Below are 13,886 nucleotides of genomic sequence, written 5' to 3' on the forward strand. Positions count from 1 at the left end.
CTCTCAGAGGTTATTAAGAAACAAATTTTCACCGCCCCTCCCCCAACCTCCCCAGCTGTCACTAAAACAAGCATTTAATGTTTTAAGGGTTTTAGATGCTAACAAGAAAACAGGCGTTACCAAAATAAAACAAGCATTGGGACAGTTAAGAGTTATAAATACTCATAACTGCTCGTTAAGAGCTCTGTCTGCATTTTATTCATTTCTTTGAGAACTATTTACTGAGCACCCAGTCTCATCCCAGGCACTAGGCAGTTCACAAGTGTGGACGCAACAGACAAGCCCCTGCTGTCCTGCAGCTTACATCCTAGTGTGGAAGGAAGACCAGGGAGAGGATAAGGATTCTAATAAGGGAATTTCTGACAGTGACAAGCACCACAAAACATATGAACACAAAATAATGAACTAACAAGGATAAGAGAAGATGGGTTACAAAGAAGGTCTCCTTGCCAGCTAGTCTCCATAAGTAAATGACAGGAGACATGACCGCAGGGGCAGCAAGGGACAAGAACCTAAACACTAAGGAGCTGGGCCTGCTAGGAGACAGGTGGCCAGTGGTCCCACCACACAGCCAGGAGGCGGCTAAGCAAATCAGGAAGGGCCAGATCTCCAAGGGGCAGGGTCTTGGGGATGTTACAGGTATAACGAAGCCCCGGGATCATTTAACAAGGGAGGGGTTATACTAAGAGTAGCTGACCTGTACTAAGCACCGTTTGTGTGCCAGGCACCATTCAAATCTCATTTTATCTTCCCAGCAACCCCGTGAAGTAGGAACAAATAAGTAGGAACACCCCACCCCACCGCCGTTCCACAGGTCGTATCTGAGTCAAAACGGGCAGTAGGGGGCTTCCTTGGTGGCGCAGTGGTTGAGAGTCCGCCTGCCGATGCAGGGGGACGCGGGTTCTTGCCCCGGTCCGGGAAGATCCCACGTGCCGCGGAGCGGCTGGGCCCGTGAGCCATGACCGCTGAGCCTGCGCGTCCGGAGCCTGTGCTCCGCAATGGGAGAGGCCACAGCGGTGAGAGGCCCGCGTACCCCCGAAAAAAAAAAAAAAAACAGGCAGTAAGTGATGGAGCCAGACCGCAAAGCCAGGTGGTCTGGCTACAGGCAGTGGTTGTGGAAGTGACCAAAGGGCAGACGGGCGGGGCCTCGAAGGCCTAATTCAGTAGGGAACTTGAGTTTTATTCCAAGTGTGATGGAAAGCCACTGGAAGGGGGCTGAGACTTTCTGACTCGTTCCCTTAGATCTAAGAGAGAGGACAACTTCTGGGGAAAGCCCACCGCACCCTGGCTGAGCTGGCTGCTAGACCAAACTACTGCGACTTCGGCCACAGAGATGTCTAACCCTGCCCTGCCTGGGTTGGAAGAGCTCTCCAGCCCCTGCAGAATCGGATGCCACCTTCACTCTAGGTTAGTATCTCAGAGTGGAGCCCCGGACCAGCAGCATTAAATCACCAGGATCTTGTTAGAAATGCAAATTACGGGGTCCCACCTCAGCCCTACTGAATCTGAAAAACTCTGGCCATCTGTTTTTAACAAGCCCTACAGGTGTGTCGAGTGTGACACATTACCCAGATGGAGCCATCCCCACCCCCATGCCCTCCCAAATCACGCTCTACTGGTCCTCGGGCAGCCTCTGCACTGCGCACCAAGCCATCCTCCCCTCTGGACCCTATTGGTCCTCGGGCAGCCTCTGCTCTGCGCACCAAGCCATCCTCCCCTCTGGACCCTGCTGGCGGGGTTCTATGGCTCCTGATGCCTAGAAATCTCACCACTGCCCCAACCTACTTTTCTAACTAATTTGATTTCCTAGAAACATTGACTATTCAGCTATTTAGGCCTCTTCTACCCTGGAAGTAAAACTTCTCTTCCTTTCTACTTCTAGAGTTTAATTCTGCTTTCAGCCTTGTAGCCTGCAAAGTAGACAGCAAGGATAATTTCTGCCTTAACCTAGACTCTCCCTAACACCCCTCAGTCGCCAGATTTCTCTTGATTCATTCATTCCCACTCTCATTTATAAATTCCTACACGTGTCCATGCCCTCAGCTAGGAACTAACTGCACTAGGCGCCGGGTACTTCAGGGATTCCTAAACAGCTCTCATCCCTGCCCTCGTTTCTGACCCCTTAGTGGGGGGCTGGGGGCAACATGCAAATAAATACAGAATTACAAATTGTCTACGTAGACTAGAAAGGCCTCTGAGGAGGCCGCTGGGCTGAGACCTGAATGATGAAGAAGCAGGCCTGACGGTAGTTTAAAACAGCAAATATTTGCGTGTTGAATCCATGCCATACTCTGGTCTAAGTGTTTTATGTTTACTATCCATATAGTCTTCCAACAGCCCTAAGGAGCAGGTAGTATTCTCATCCCGACTCTACAAGAGGGGATATTGAGGCACAGGGAGAATAAGGAGTATATGTAAACAGCAGAGCCAGGATTCAAAACCAAGCACACTGGCTCCAGAGCCCACCTACCCTCCTAACCACAGGATTCGGTGATGAGAGCAGGGTGGAATGGTGCGGGTGCGGGTGGAAAGGCAGACAGGGGTCCAGGCAGGCAGAGTAGCACGTGTAAGAGCCCCGGGGCAGAGAAAAGTCAGACTGAAGCAGAAAGGAAGTGGAAACTGGTGAGCGGTGAGGTGAAACTGGGGAGCGGCAGAGGGACTGGAAATATATTTGGGAAATGGACGGGACAAGACGTGCTGACAGGTGTATTATCGGGTGTAAGGGAGAAGGAGGAAACAAGGAGAACTCACAGTTTCCTGGTGCCCTATTTTCGAGGCTTGAGGACAGAGGGTAAAGTATCATAACACAAGATATACTAAAGTCCCGCAGAGCGCTGAGGCACAGCAAGCTCTCAAATGAACAGACTCCACCGACCAAGCAGGTTAAAGCTTCCAGTCCCCCCCCCCACCCCACCCCCACCTCTCTACAGGAGGTCTTCATTCAAGGGTCCCATCCTGTCCCCCGGGAGCTAGTTTCCAGAACACTATTAGCCCGGGTTAACAGCAGTAAAAGCTGCAGCTCCAGTAATAAGAATAGCTTTACCAGGAGGAGGGGTTTTCTCACAAAAATGTAATGCGTTTAGAACCAGGGTTCTCAAGTTTTTCTCAACAGCACAATGATGCTAATTTACAAATGAGAAGTGATGCGGCTTGCCCGAGGCCACACAAATGCAAAGAGGCTGAACCAGAATCCAATTCCAGGTCTGCCTGACTTGGAAGCCCACACTTCCTCCATTAAATCAGCATTTCCCACAGCGTGGGACAGGTCTCTCTGATGGAATACACCAGTGGTTTTAGATGAACTTTTTAAAGTTTTAATCCTTATGGTCTTGTTTCAATATGAATAATCATATGTGTGTGTATATAACATCAAATAAATAAAATTTTTAAATGAGATATATACATGATTTGAATTTATATATATATATCACATCAAATCCATGACTTCTTGTGTATTACTGCCTAAGACACAGAAAAGGTTTCCTAAAAGCTAAACATTAGAATAAAAGTACAGGTGATAGAGGGATAGAAGAGAAATGTTGAGGTGACGCATACATAACTGAAGCTTGTGAAACACTGCTCACCACAGCACCGCCCAAAACAGCCAAGCACCTGTTCCATGTTGTATTCAAATCTGGCTACAGCCACACATAACTCTGACTCTGCTCCAGAGGGATAACATGTTGGTTGCCTCTGGGGAAAGGGAATAATATCAGAACAACACAATTTAGCATAAATCATCCTTAGCACAGTACTGGTCTTGACATAAGATACTGTTTTGGTCATCCAACTCCTCTCTGCTGATTCACCACACACCTTAAGTCAGGTAAGCTTTCCTGGGCCTCAGTTTCACTTTGTCCAAAGGAAGTTACAAAAAGCAGGCTCTAAGGTCACTTCCAGTTTTAGAGTTCCATAAAATGTCATAAATACCCTAAAATCCAAAAGTATTTTTTTCCAGAATCATTGAGGCCCCAACCCTGAGTGAGTGTCGACCTGAGGTATAAATGTTAAATAACCCCACAAGGCATCCCAGGCCCCCATCCCTTAACTGGGGAGATGCTATCAATTATGCTGCCCTCTGGAAAGATGTGACAAAAGACATTAATTACAAGATGATATGTCCCTGGCCCCACCAAAACTTTAAGAATTTTCTGCCACAAACGTTTAAGTTATTAACTTTCTCTATACTTGGTGGTTAGTGTTTGTTATTTCATCTGTAACAATTAACTTTATTCTGGGTGGCAGTAGCAGGGAGAGAAATGGGCAGGGAAGAAAGCTGCAAAATCTCATCAAACTCCTATCCTCATATTAAGCCTCTGCTGAGAAACACCTGTAAAACCTTCCAAGCTTCGATGTGAATTACTCCACGGATGTTCGAACACGTTTAATATGCTAAACCTCTAAAAGGAGTCGTCACTCCTTATCTTTCAGAAACATTATTAACAAAACAGTTTAACCAGAACAAGCATTCTTCCTTTATTATTGAAATAGATACATTCATCAAAAGGGAAGTCTTAAGGACCCTCCTGGCCTTCTTTACAAAGCCCCTTCTGTGATGTCAGTAGGCCTGTAAACTTTTAATAGAAGGTTTTTAGGTTCCCAGAAAGAGAAGTTTTGAAATGTGCTCACTTCATGTTTAGCTGAAGACAACAGAGGATGGGTGGGCTGCAGCTGGCAAACTCAGAAAGCACAGCTGGGTAGCAGGTGATCTTAAAAAAAAAAAAAGCAAATCCCAGGGCAAATTGGCGTAGCCAGGGGTGATCATTATAACTGGAGAGTTGTTACATAATTACTTGTTAACTACTAACAAACATATACAAGGCTTCAGAATGCCATGGTTACTCTAGCCATCGAAGCTAGTGTAGCTAGTGGAAGAGTCCAGGTTCCTCCAATTAATTTCATTCAAAGAAACAAGCAATCCCAGGACCTATTCCCTTCCAAGGTAACCTGACTGCCTTTACATATACAAAACAGCCTCCAGCAATTAAGCCAATCGCCTCTAGGGATGAAAATCAGTGTTTCCCTTTCATATTGATTTTTAAAGGGGAGAGGGGAGATAGAAGTACGTTACAAGAGCTAAATATTCATCACCTCGACAAAAACGACTTCCACTCCAAACTGGAAAATTTGAACAGAAAAGGTCTTCCGCCACCCCACCCACAGCCGCCCCTGCTCGGCTGGCGCAAAACCCAAGACCTGTGTCGGATGCACTGCATTCCAACATTTTTCAAAAAGTTTACGAGGCTTTACCGAAGCGGCGGGGAGAAAAATAAAGCAGGCAAAAGCCGGGGAGAGGGAGCTGGAGGGTTTCCGTAGGGAAGAACCGGGTGAAGCGCCCGGCTGCGCCGTGCAAGGCCCGGTAACGGGGAAGCGACCCGGCACCCGGAGAGCGAGCGCCCCCGTGGCGCGCGGGGACTGACAGCCGCTCGGTCTCCACCGCCGGGGGTCCCCCAACCCCCCAGCCCGGCCCCCGCCACCAGTCCCCCTGCCCACCCTTCCCCCGCAGCGCCGGCGATGCCCGCTGGGCCAACTTGGCCCCGGGTCAGCGCTGCGGAGCGCGGCCCCGGTTGCCGGGGAGGCCGCCGGCGCCCTTACCTCCTTCTGCTTGGGGTCCTGCGGGTAGACGTCCGGCGGCCCGAGCCGGGGGCGTTTCAGCGGTCTCTGCTCATAGCTGAGAAGCCCGAAGGCGGCCATGATCTCTCATGTTAACCGGCGAAATGAATGAGAGTTGGAGCTGGAGCAGCCGCCTCTGAGCACCAGGGAGCAGCACTTTGCAGACAGACTCCCTCTCCCCCTCCTCGCTCGTGTGGCGCTGCAGGCAGGAATAAAGCAGGTTGGATGCTGCCGCTGCCCGGCACGCAGACACGCACTAATGGGGGCAGCCTTCGGCGGGCACCCTTTTGCGCTGGAGCCCCGGGACGCACCGCCAACGGAGGGGCTGGAGGTCCACCTGGATCCTCCGAGGCGCCTGCCTCCTGTTCCCCACCACCCTGTCCCCAGGGGGAGGAGCAGCTGATGGGAACGTGTGACTTTTTTCACCAATGGACCTAAACCCACCCCAGCCGAGCGCAGGGTGGGGGTGGGGGAGGGGCACGGGGCGGGGGGAAAAAAACTTTTCTTGGCGCCCCAGGCAGGTGGCTCGAGTGCTTGCCCTAGGCGCGGGTGGCCCGCCTACCCGAGGAAGAGACTGCGGAGCGGCCCGCCCCCGCCCCCTCTTCTACAGCAGGGACCCTTCCCCCGCCGCCACGCGCCCCGCAAACCCCGCCACCTGGGCGCGGACCCTGTTGGGAAGGAGGGGGACAGGCCTGGAGGGGGTGGGGGAGACAGGGATGCGGGTGGTGGGGAAGCGGCCGGTGCCTCCTAGACGCCCGCCGGGCTCCGGTGGCGCATCCGCGGCTCCGGTCCCCTCGGCGGCTCCGGGCAGACGCCGAGGCGCGCTGCTAGCGGTCGCAGCGGGTGGAGGGGGCCGTGCTCACGGTGGCTCGGGGCCGACTTAACCCTTTGCTGCCCCTCCAGGGGCTGGGGAAGTGGGGGTGGTGAGGAGGGTTGGCAGCGAGTGCCGACGGGGGTAGCTAGCCCACGGGCATCTCGGGCTCCTCCAACCCCCCGCCCACCCCCGGCCGCCCTCCTTCCCCCTCCCCCCGCCCCCAACAGTTTACCTGTTGGTTCCCGGCTAGTGGTCAGGGGCCGCCAGCCGCGGCGGCACTTTGGCGGCCGCAGCCTCCACGATTCGGGTTGGGATGGGGCGGGAGGGGGGGGCGGGGGGAGGCAACTGGATTTGATCTGATTTGTAAGGTATCAGTCTCTGCCGGGCGAGCTCCGGGGACGCCGCGAAGTTTGCCACTGTCTGGGGGCGGCGGGCGACGCCGGCTCGCCGCCGCCGGCGTTCTCGCCCCCAAGGCCGGGGAGCGCGAGCTTCCGAGTTGGCGGACGGCGGCCGCACTGAGCATGCCCAGCTCGGCGGCCGGACCGCGGAGGAGTTTGCTGCGAGCGCGCTCCGATCCGCCTCTCCGGGTTTTCGCAGCTGCAGAGCGCGCAGCCCGCGGGCCCGGGCGCCGAGGCTGGCCCTGGGGTGTATCTGGGCGAGGGAGGGGGCGTCCCCTGGACCCCTCTCCCGGCCGCGGGCTGCGCTGTCCGCCTCGACCTCTGTTAAGGTCGCTGTCCCCGTGGCCTGAGCCGGAAACCTCACCTGCGCCGGGCGTGGGGGGGGGGGGGGGGGGCGGGGCGGGGGAGAATCCTCCAGAGGAGACCTCGGTGCTCCAATCCTCCCGCGCTCCCCGCTCGCTTTGGGGCGTGGGCACCCTGATGCTGGGCCACCTGCCGCGAGCCCTGCGAGACCGGAGCCGCGGAGGCGGGCCCGGTCTGTCCCGAGGGACCCCGCGGGAGGATGCGCCCGCGCTTGGCCAAGAATGATGGCTGCCATCTATGGAGCCCTCGCTTCATGCCAGGATCTTGACAGTAAAGGTCTCTGGTCCTTTAAAAAAACAAAACAAAACTTACAAGGTTTTACTGTACCCTTTTTATAGATAGAGAAATCGAGTCAGCTTAGGAAGGCCCGGTGACTTGCCCAAAGTCGCGAAGCAAACTCTGCCTGATCCCATGTTTCTGATTTATTCTCCACGACTTGGAATTGGAAGAAGTGGGTTCCTGAACTGCCCTTGCCTGGTAGGGTCAGGTTCCCCATACCTTGAGGAACTCTCTGACTCCTATTCCATCCTCCATAAGATGGTGCTAGCAGAATCTAACCCAAAGCCTTTGTATAGCGCCAGGCACATAGTAGGTGCTCAGGTGATGCTGGCTAAATCTGATTATCTAGCTACTTACCTCTGCTGACTTTAAGCAAGGGGGGCGGGGGGTAGATAAACCATCGCAATGTGATAGGCTAGTTCTTAACTCTTGACTCTGACCTATTAGCACTTCCCAAAGCAGCTGAGGCCAAGTCAGGCCCGTAGTTTTTGGATTCTTTACTCAGTCTGAGCAAGTACTTTTAGAGAACAGTTACTTCCACCAAGAGGCATTTCCTGACCACCCTCTGCACCCTCCCCCACGGACTTCTCTTCCACTAATACCTTGGGTGTAACTTCAAGGCTGAACTTGCCCTTGGGATATAGGTATCTGTCAAATCTAGCTTCCTTGCTTGAGAAACAGGACAGTTGTCTAACTTCGTTAGGAAAATTGTCAAACATACCAAAATGCAGAAGAAATGGCATAATGAACCCGCAAGTACTCATCTCCCATAGCAAAGTTTTGCCATTCTTGTTTAATCTCCCCTGCCCCTAACACAATGACATACACTGGAGAGGACAGTGTTGTTCACTGTTGCAACTTAGGTACACGGCATGGAACCTGGCATATGGTGGGCGCTCAAAAAATATTTGTTGGCTGGTGGGACCGGTGACTGGGTGTGTGAGTGGGTGAGTAGGTGCGTGGCTGGGTAGATCACTGGTGGTACTATACTTTGGGGATCCTTGTGCTGACACGCTAGTCTGGTTGGGAGATGTAACCTAAATTCTTCCCTTGGAGTATCTAGGTGACAGCCTCCAACTGGCTTCCACAAAGGAAAAACTTTTGAAGCACTCCAAATTGTATCTAACCGTAAAGATTTTAAAATCAAAATGAATTCATAATGTGTCCCTAGTGCTTGGGTAAAAGGGAAAGGAAGAGTTCTCTCCCTGTTGGTCTCCCTTCTTAGTTTCTTCCCTTGTTGTGAGACGGTCTGGCATGGATGCTTTGGGCCTCAACATTTAAAAAAAAAAAAAAGAGAGTGACAGCTTCAGTTTGCTGAGACACTTCCTCAAAAATCATCTTTTCGGGCTTCCCTGGTGGCGTAGTGGTTGAGAGTCCGCCTGCCGATGCAGGGGACACAGGTTGGTGCCCTGGTCTGGGAAGATCCCACATGCCGCGGAGCGGCTGGGCCCGTGAGCCATGGCCGCTGAACCTGCGCGTCCGGAGCCTGTGCTCCGCAACGGGAGAGGCCACAACAGTGAGAGGCCCGCGTACAGCAAAAAAAAAAAAAAAAAAAAAAAATCATCTTTTCGCTACATGGACTTCCCAACGGTGTTTGGTCCCCTCAGCCTGACATTTGCACTCTTCACAATCTACTGCCATCTACCAACCCAACGTTTTCTCCTTAATCCCTCGCCCCAGTTAGCTCTCACTCCTATTTCCAATATGAAATTCCCAGACCCTTCGTTTTCTGATAGCCACCTAAGGACAGTCCTTAGAGTCTGGACTCCTGTAAGAAGCCCACCCCAAACTCTTGACGCACAAAATCATCCTTTGGTTCTTTCAGTACCCTAAGCACTTATTTTATTTCTTTTTCACCAGGTTTATTGAAAAATAATTGACATCCATCACTGTGCAAGTTTAAGGCATACAGCATGATGCTTCAACTTACATACATTGTGAAATGATTACTGCAATTAGTTCAGCTAGCATCCATCTTTTCATACAGATACAATAAAAAGGAAAGAAAAGAGGAAAAAAATTCTTTTTGTGATGAGAACTCTGAGGATTTACTCTCTTAACAACTTTCCTATGTATAATAGAGCAGCATTAACTATAGCGTCACGTGGTACATTACATCCCTAGTACTTATTTATCTTATAACTAGAGGTTTGCATATTTTGGCCACCTTCCTCCATTCCCCCATCCCCCATCCTCTGTTTCTGGTAATCACAAGTCCAATCTCTTTTTCTATGAGTTTGATTTTGTTTTGATTTTGTTTCTAGATTCCACATATAAGTGAGATCATACAGTATTTGTCTTTTTCTGTCTGATTTATCTCACTTAGCATAGTGCCTTCAAGGTCCCTCCATATTGTCACAAATGGTAGGATTTCCTCATTTTTTAATGGCTGAATAATATTCCACAACAGCTTTATCCATTCGTCCATTAATGAACACTTAGGCTGTTTCCATGTCTTGGATACTGTAAATAGTGCTGCCATGAACATGGGGGTACAGATATCTTTTCAAGTCAGTGTTTTCATTTCCTTTGGATATATTCCCAGAAGTGGTCATTCTCTTCTTTTAATACCTCATCATTTATTGGCATGCTTTCAAACTTGCCACACAGAAGTCTTCTTCCCATCCCCACCATAACCTCTTACTCTCCTTCCATTCCAGAGCTAGTCTTTAAGCTCACTAAGGCCAGTTAACACGGCTTAACATAAAGCCACAGGGTCTCTGCCGTGCTTGAATTTCCTTCACAGTGCCGGTTAACACAGCAGATAGGCACAGATTCTTGTCGAATAATGTGTCTCATTTGCTACTGTTCCTATAAGGGACATCTTATCTTTACCTGTCTAATGACTCTCCCCTCCCTGGGCCTGGGAAAAGTTTGCATAGAACATGAATTGATCAGAGAACACCAGAGGCTCCCCAGAGAGGCCCCAGCCTAGCAAGAAGAGATGAGTTCAGGTACCTGAGGAAGTTTAGGACAGCTGGTGAGGGAAAGGGACTGAAATGTGGCCAGAGAAGGAGGAATTACAGACCATTTACAGCATAGAGGACTTTATCCCCCAAGTATGAAGCTAAATCTCTAGGGCTGCTTTGGTGGGTTATAAAAAGGGGTGTGACCCCTTTTCTTGCATCACATCCAAGGACTCCTCAAAGATCCCTCAGCAACAGGAACCTCCCTAGCTGCTTCTGTTCCTTCTGCAAGCCCTGGTTTTCAAAATTCTACAAGAAGTCCCTCATAGTTGGGACCTCTTTTGTGCTCTTGGACAAAGTCCCTTTAAGACAGCTCACGGCTGGCTTTCTCTCCCTACGTTTGGTCTGAGGAAATACACAGATGTCCTTTGCCTGTACATACTCTAGGGCAGGCATCTTCTCACCAGCCTTATCTCCTTGCCCCCATGGACACATTCTGAAAGCTACAGTTCTTTGCCTTGAAAGATCTCAAGTCTGGGTCAGAGACCACTTCCTCAGGTTCTCGCAAACTGCAGCAGACAGATGTTAAATGCCCAGGCCAGAGGTCCCCTCAAAGCTCTTTTCATGAGGCTTGAGGTGAGGAATAACATTTCTTGGGTGAAAGACAGAGACACAATCATATTTGCCGAGCGGATTTCAGAAAATGAGAGTAGAGAATGGCTAGGAGCAGAAGCAGGGTGTTGACCCTTCAGAAGCAATGGTCCTGTTATCCCTATTTTACAGATTAGCACTTGAGGCTCCGGAGGTGAAGTAACTGGCACAAGGCCATTGAGTTAGCAAGTGGCAAAGCCAGGATGAAACCTAGATCCCTCTGACTCTCCAACCTACGCCCATTATTGTCAGTGTGCTACATGTATTAACTATCATTTACATAACACCTATAAAAGTGAACCTCGGAAGACAGTTCTGGTATAAGACAAGCAAAACTCCCGCCAGCTCACTCTGGCATATCGCATGCTTCCACTCAAGTGGAAAGAAACAATTCTCAGTGTAGTGCCTGTAGGTGAAGTAATTAAAGTGGCTGGTTTTCCCCATGGGACTGATGCTTGTCCAGGTGTATGTATTACTGTGTTTCGTTAACAGATTGTCTAGAGGCAGTCTTGCCTATTTTCAGTTTTTCTTATATCCCCATTACATTTAAGTCTATTTGTCCTGTGACTGCTTCTGAATCAAAAAAGAAAAGAATCCCCCCTTTCTGTCAGCCTCTTAAAAAAAAAAAAAAGGAAAAGTGAGAATGACTTGAGAAGGAATAAGAATATAGAAAAGAAACATGGAGGATTCATTTGGGGACATTCCAACCAAAGGGAGTTTTTAATATAGTCTTTAGGCTCCTTAGAGAAATATAAATAACGCAGACATTAAGACTTCCTAAAGGAGCATTGACAATAGAATTATATTGCTAGCTAAAGACGTACTTTTACATTTTCTAGTGGCCACATTAAAAAAAAAAAAATAGATGAAATTAATTTTAGTAATACTTTTGTTTAACCCAATATAACCAAACTATTGCATTTCAACATGTGGCCAATCTCTTTAAATGTATTAATGAGATATTTTACACTCTTATTTTTTCTACTAAGTCAGAAATCTGGTGTGCAATTCATACTTACAGCACATCTCATTTCAGATCAGCCATGTTTCATGTGTTCAGCCGCCACATATGGCTAGCGACTACCATATTGGTCAGCCCAGCTCTAAAGGGATGTTTCAGTCCTAGTGAACCTGTAACATGTGGGATCTTAATAAAATCACTGAGGAAGCAGGGGAGTTTCCAAATTTAAAGAACAAAAAGTAATGGAAAGGGCTTTCCTGGTGGTGCAGTGGTTGAGAGTCCGCCTGCCGATGCAGGGGACACGGGGTCGTGCCCTGGTCCGGGAAGATCCCACATGCCACGGAGCAGCTGGGCCTGTGAGCCATGGCCGCTGAGCCTGCGCGTCCGGAGCCTGTGCTCCGCAACGGTAGAGGCCACAGCAATGAGAGGCCCGCGTACCGCAAAAATAAAATAAAATAAAATAAAATAAATAATGGAAAGAATAAAACAGGAGAAAGGTGAAGAAGTAAAGAAGAAAAGTAAAGGCAATTTGGGAAGACAGTAGATACCCAAAAAGCACTTAGTAGCTCAACAGACAGAAGTGTCAGGGAGGCAAGGACATGGAAAGAAAACTCTGGGGACTGAAAATCAAAGGATGAGATAAGAGAGTTTTGAATTACGAAGCTGAGCCAATGACAAGTCTAAAGATTTAACCTCATTCACCAGCAAAATGGTGTCTGCCACATTTACAAAAAGAAGGACGGCTGGTGGATTTCTGGAGAGGGACCGTGGTACACAAATGCAGGGCACTGTCTGGGTCACATAGTCAGCTTTTCAGCACCAGGATCTTATTTTGTTCACTCACCCAGAGCTGTTCAAAGCTCCACAAGGCAGACAAATGCTAAACAGACTCAAGAAAGAGTGCAGCGGAAAGTCAGAATGCTGGTTTATTGACACACAGGAATAGCCCTTTCCAGGGACTGAAATAGGTATAGCGCCTTATTCAGATCACCCGCTGGCTAGTTTTCAAGTTTGTTGTAAAACCGAATTCGTAAGCAGGTTTTTTTTGGTAAGCATAAAATTAAAGCAAGGAGAATTGGGTAATCTCTGAAGAATGTTCACAGAGTGCCTTACAGTAGAACTCACCTCCCTTGTGACACGAATGGGAAACATGCCACACCTCGGCCCAGTGGTGCCTTTGGTGGCTTGTTACTGACCAATGCCTGCATTATTTACTATATAGCAGAGGTTCCTGGTGGTCCACAAACACAGTTTTGTGGTTTTTTTCAGGTTTGTTTGTTTTGTGTTGGGCTTACAGTGACTTCTGGACTCTAGAAAAACCTGCCTGAACTGGGTCCACATTCTCAAGTGACACCAATCTGTTGGCGCTGAGGCCGACCTGCCCATTTGAGCGTGGCCTGTTGTCATAGCCCAAACAGACCAGCTCCCCTCTGAAGGTGGCTTACCTGCCTGGCTCCTGTAGCTCGTGAGAGCGAGATCCCTATTCTATGGGGACGTCTACTAACCAGGCCTAAATTCAGACTTTCCTGTTGAGAGAGACACACAGAGAGGCACATACAGAAAGAGAGATTCATTTTCAGTGACGTGATCCTTCGGTTACTGCTTTCTTATTGTTCATTAGTCAAAGTTCCAGTCTTCATCGTCTCTTAGTTTCAGATTACTACTCATCTGTTAGGATGGTTAACATCTGATGAAAGTGAATCTTACAAACCTATATTTATTAATGATGAAATATTTCAGTTCTCCGAGAATTATTTCTTTTCCCAGTTCTAGGGACATCCTCCTGTACTTCCTTATATACCTGCTGCAGTCACACAGAGCAAGACAACATGGAAAATGTATTCAGTGGCAGAATCTGTATATTACACCGGATATCTTGACACATTGAAATGATGAACTAA

The 13,886-nt window shown here is 49.3% G+C and overlaps 1 protein-coding gene across 1 annotated transcript in view; it reads right to left on the bottom strand.

The window, feature by feature from the left end:
• Positions 1-6,942, bottom strand: part of MED12L (mediator complex subunit 12L) — a 327,546-nt gene extending 320,604 nt beyond the window's left edge. Inside the window, exons 1-2 of the mRNA XM_019934361.3 lie at positions 6,660-6,942; positions 5,596-5,812 (exon numbers count right to left, since the gene is read on the bottom strand). Coding sequence (XP_019789920.2) covers positions 5,596-5,694 — 99 coding nt within the window. The 5' untranslated portion in view covers positions 5,695-5,812; positions 6,660-6,942. The remainder of the gene's footprint in view (positions 1-5,595; positions 5,813-6,659) is intronic.
• Positions 6,943-13,886: the final 6,944 nt, after the last annotated feature.

This window comes from Tursiops truncatus, chromosome 4 (genome assembly GCF_011762595.2).
Source record: "Tursiops truncatus isolate mTurTru1 chromosome 4, mTurTru1.mat.Y, whole genome shotgun sequence".
NCBI lineage: Eukaryota > Metazoa > Chordata > Mammalia > Artiodactyla > Delphinidae > Tursiops > Tursiops truncatus.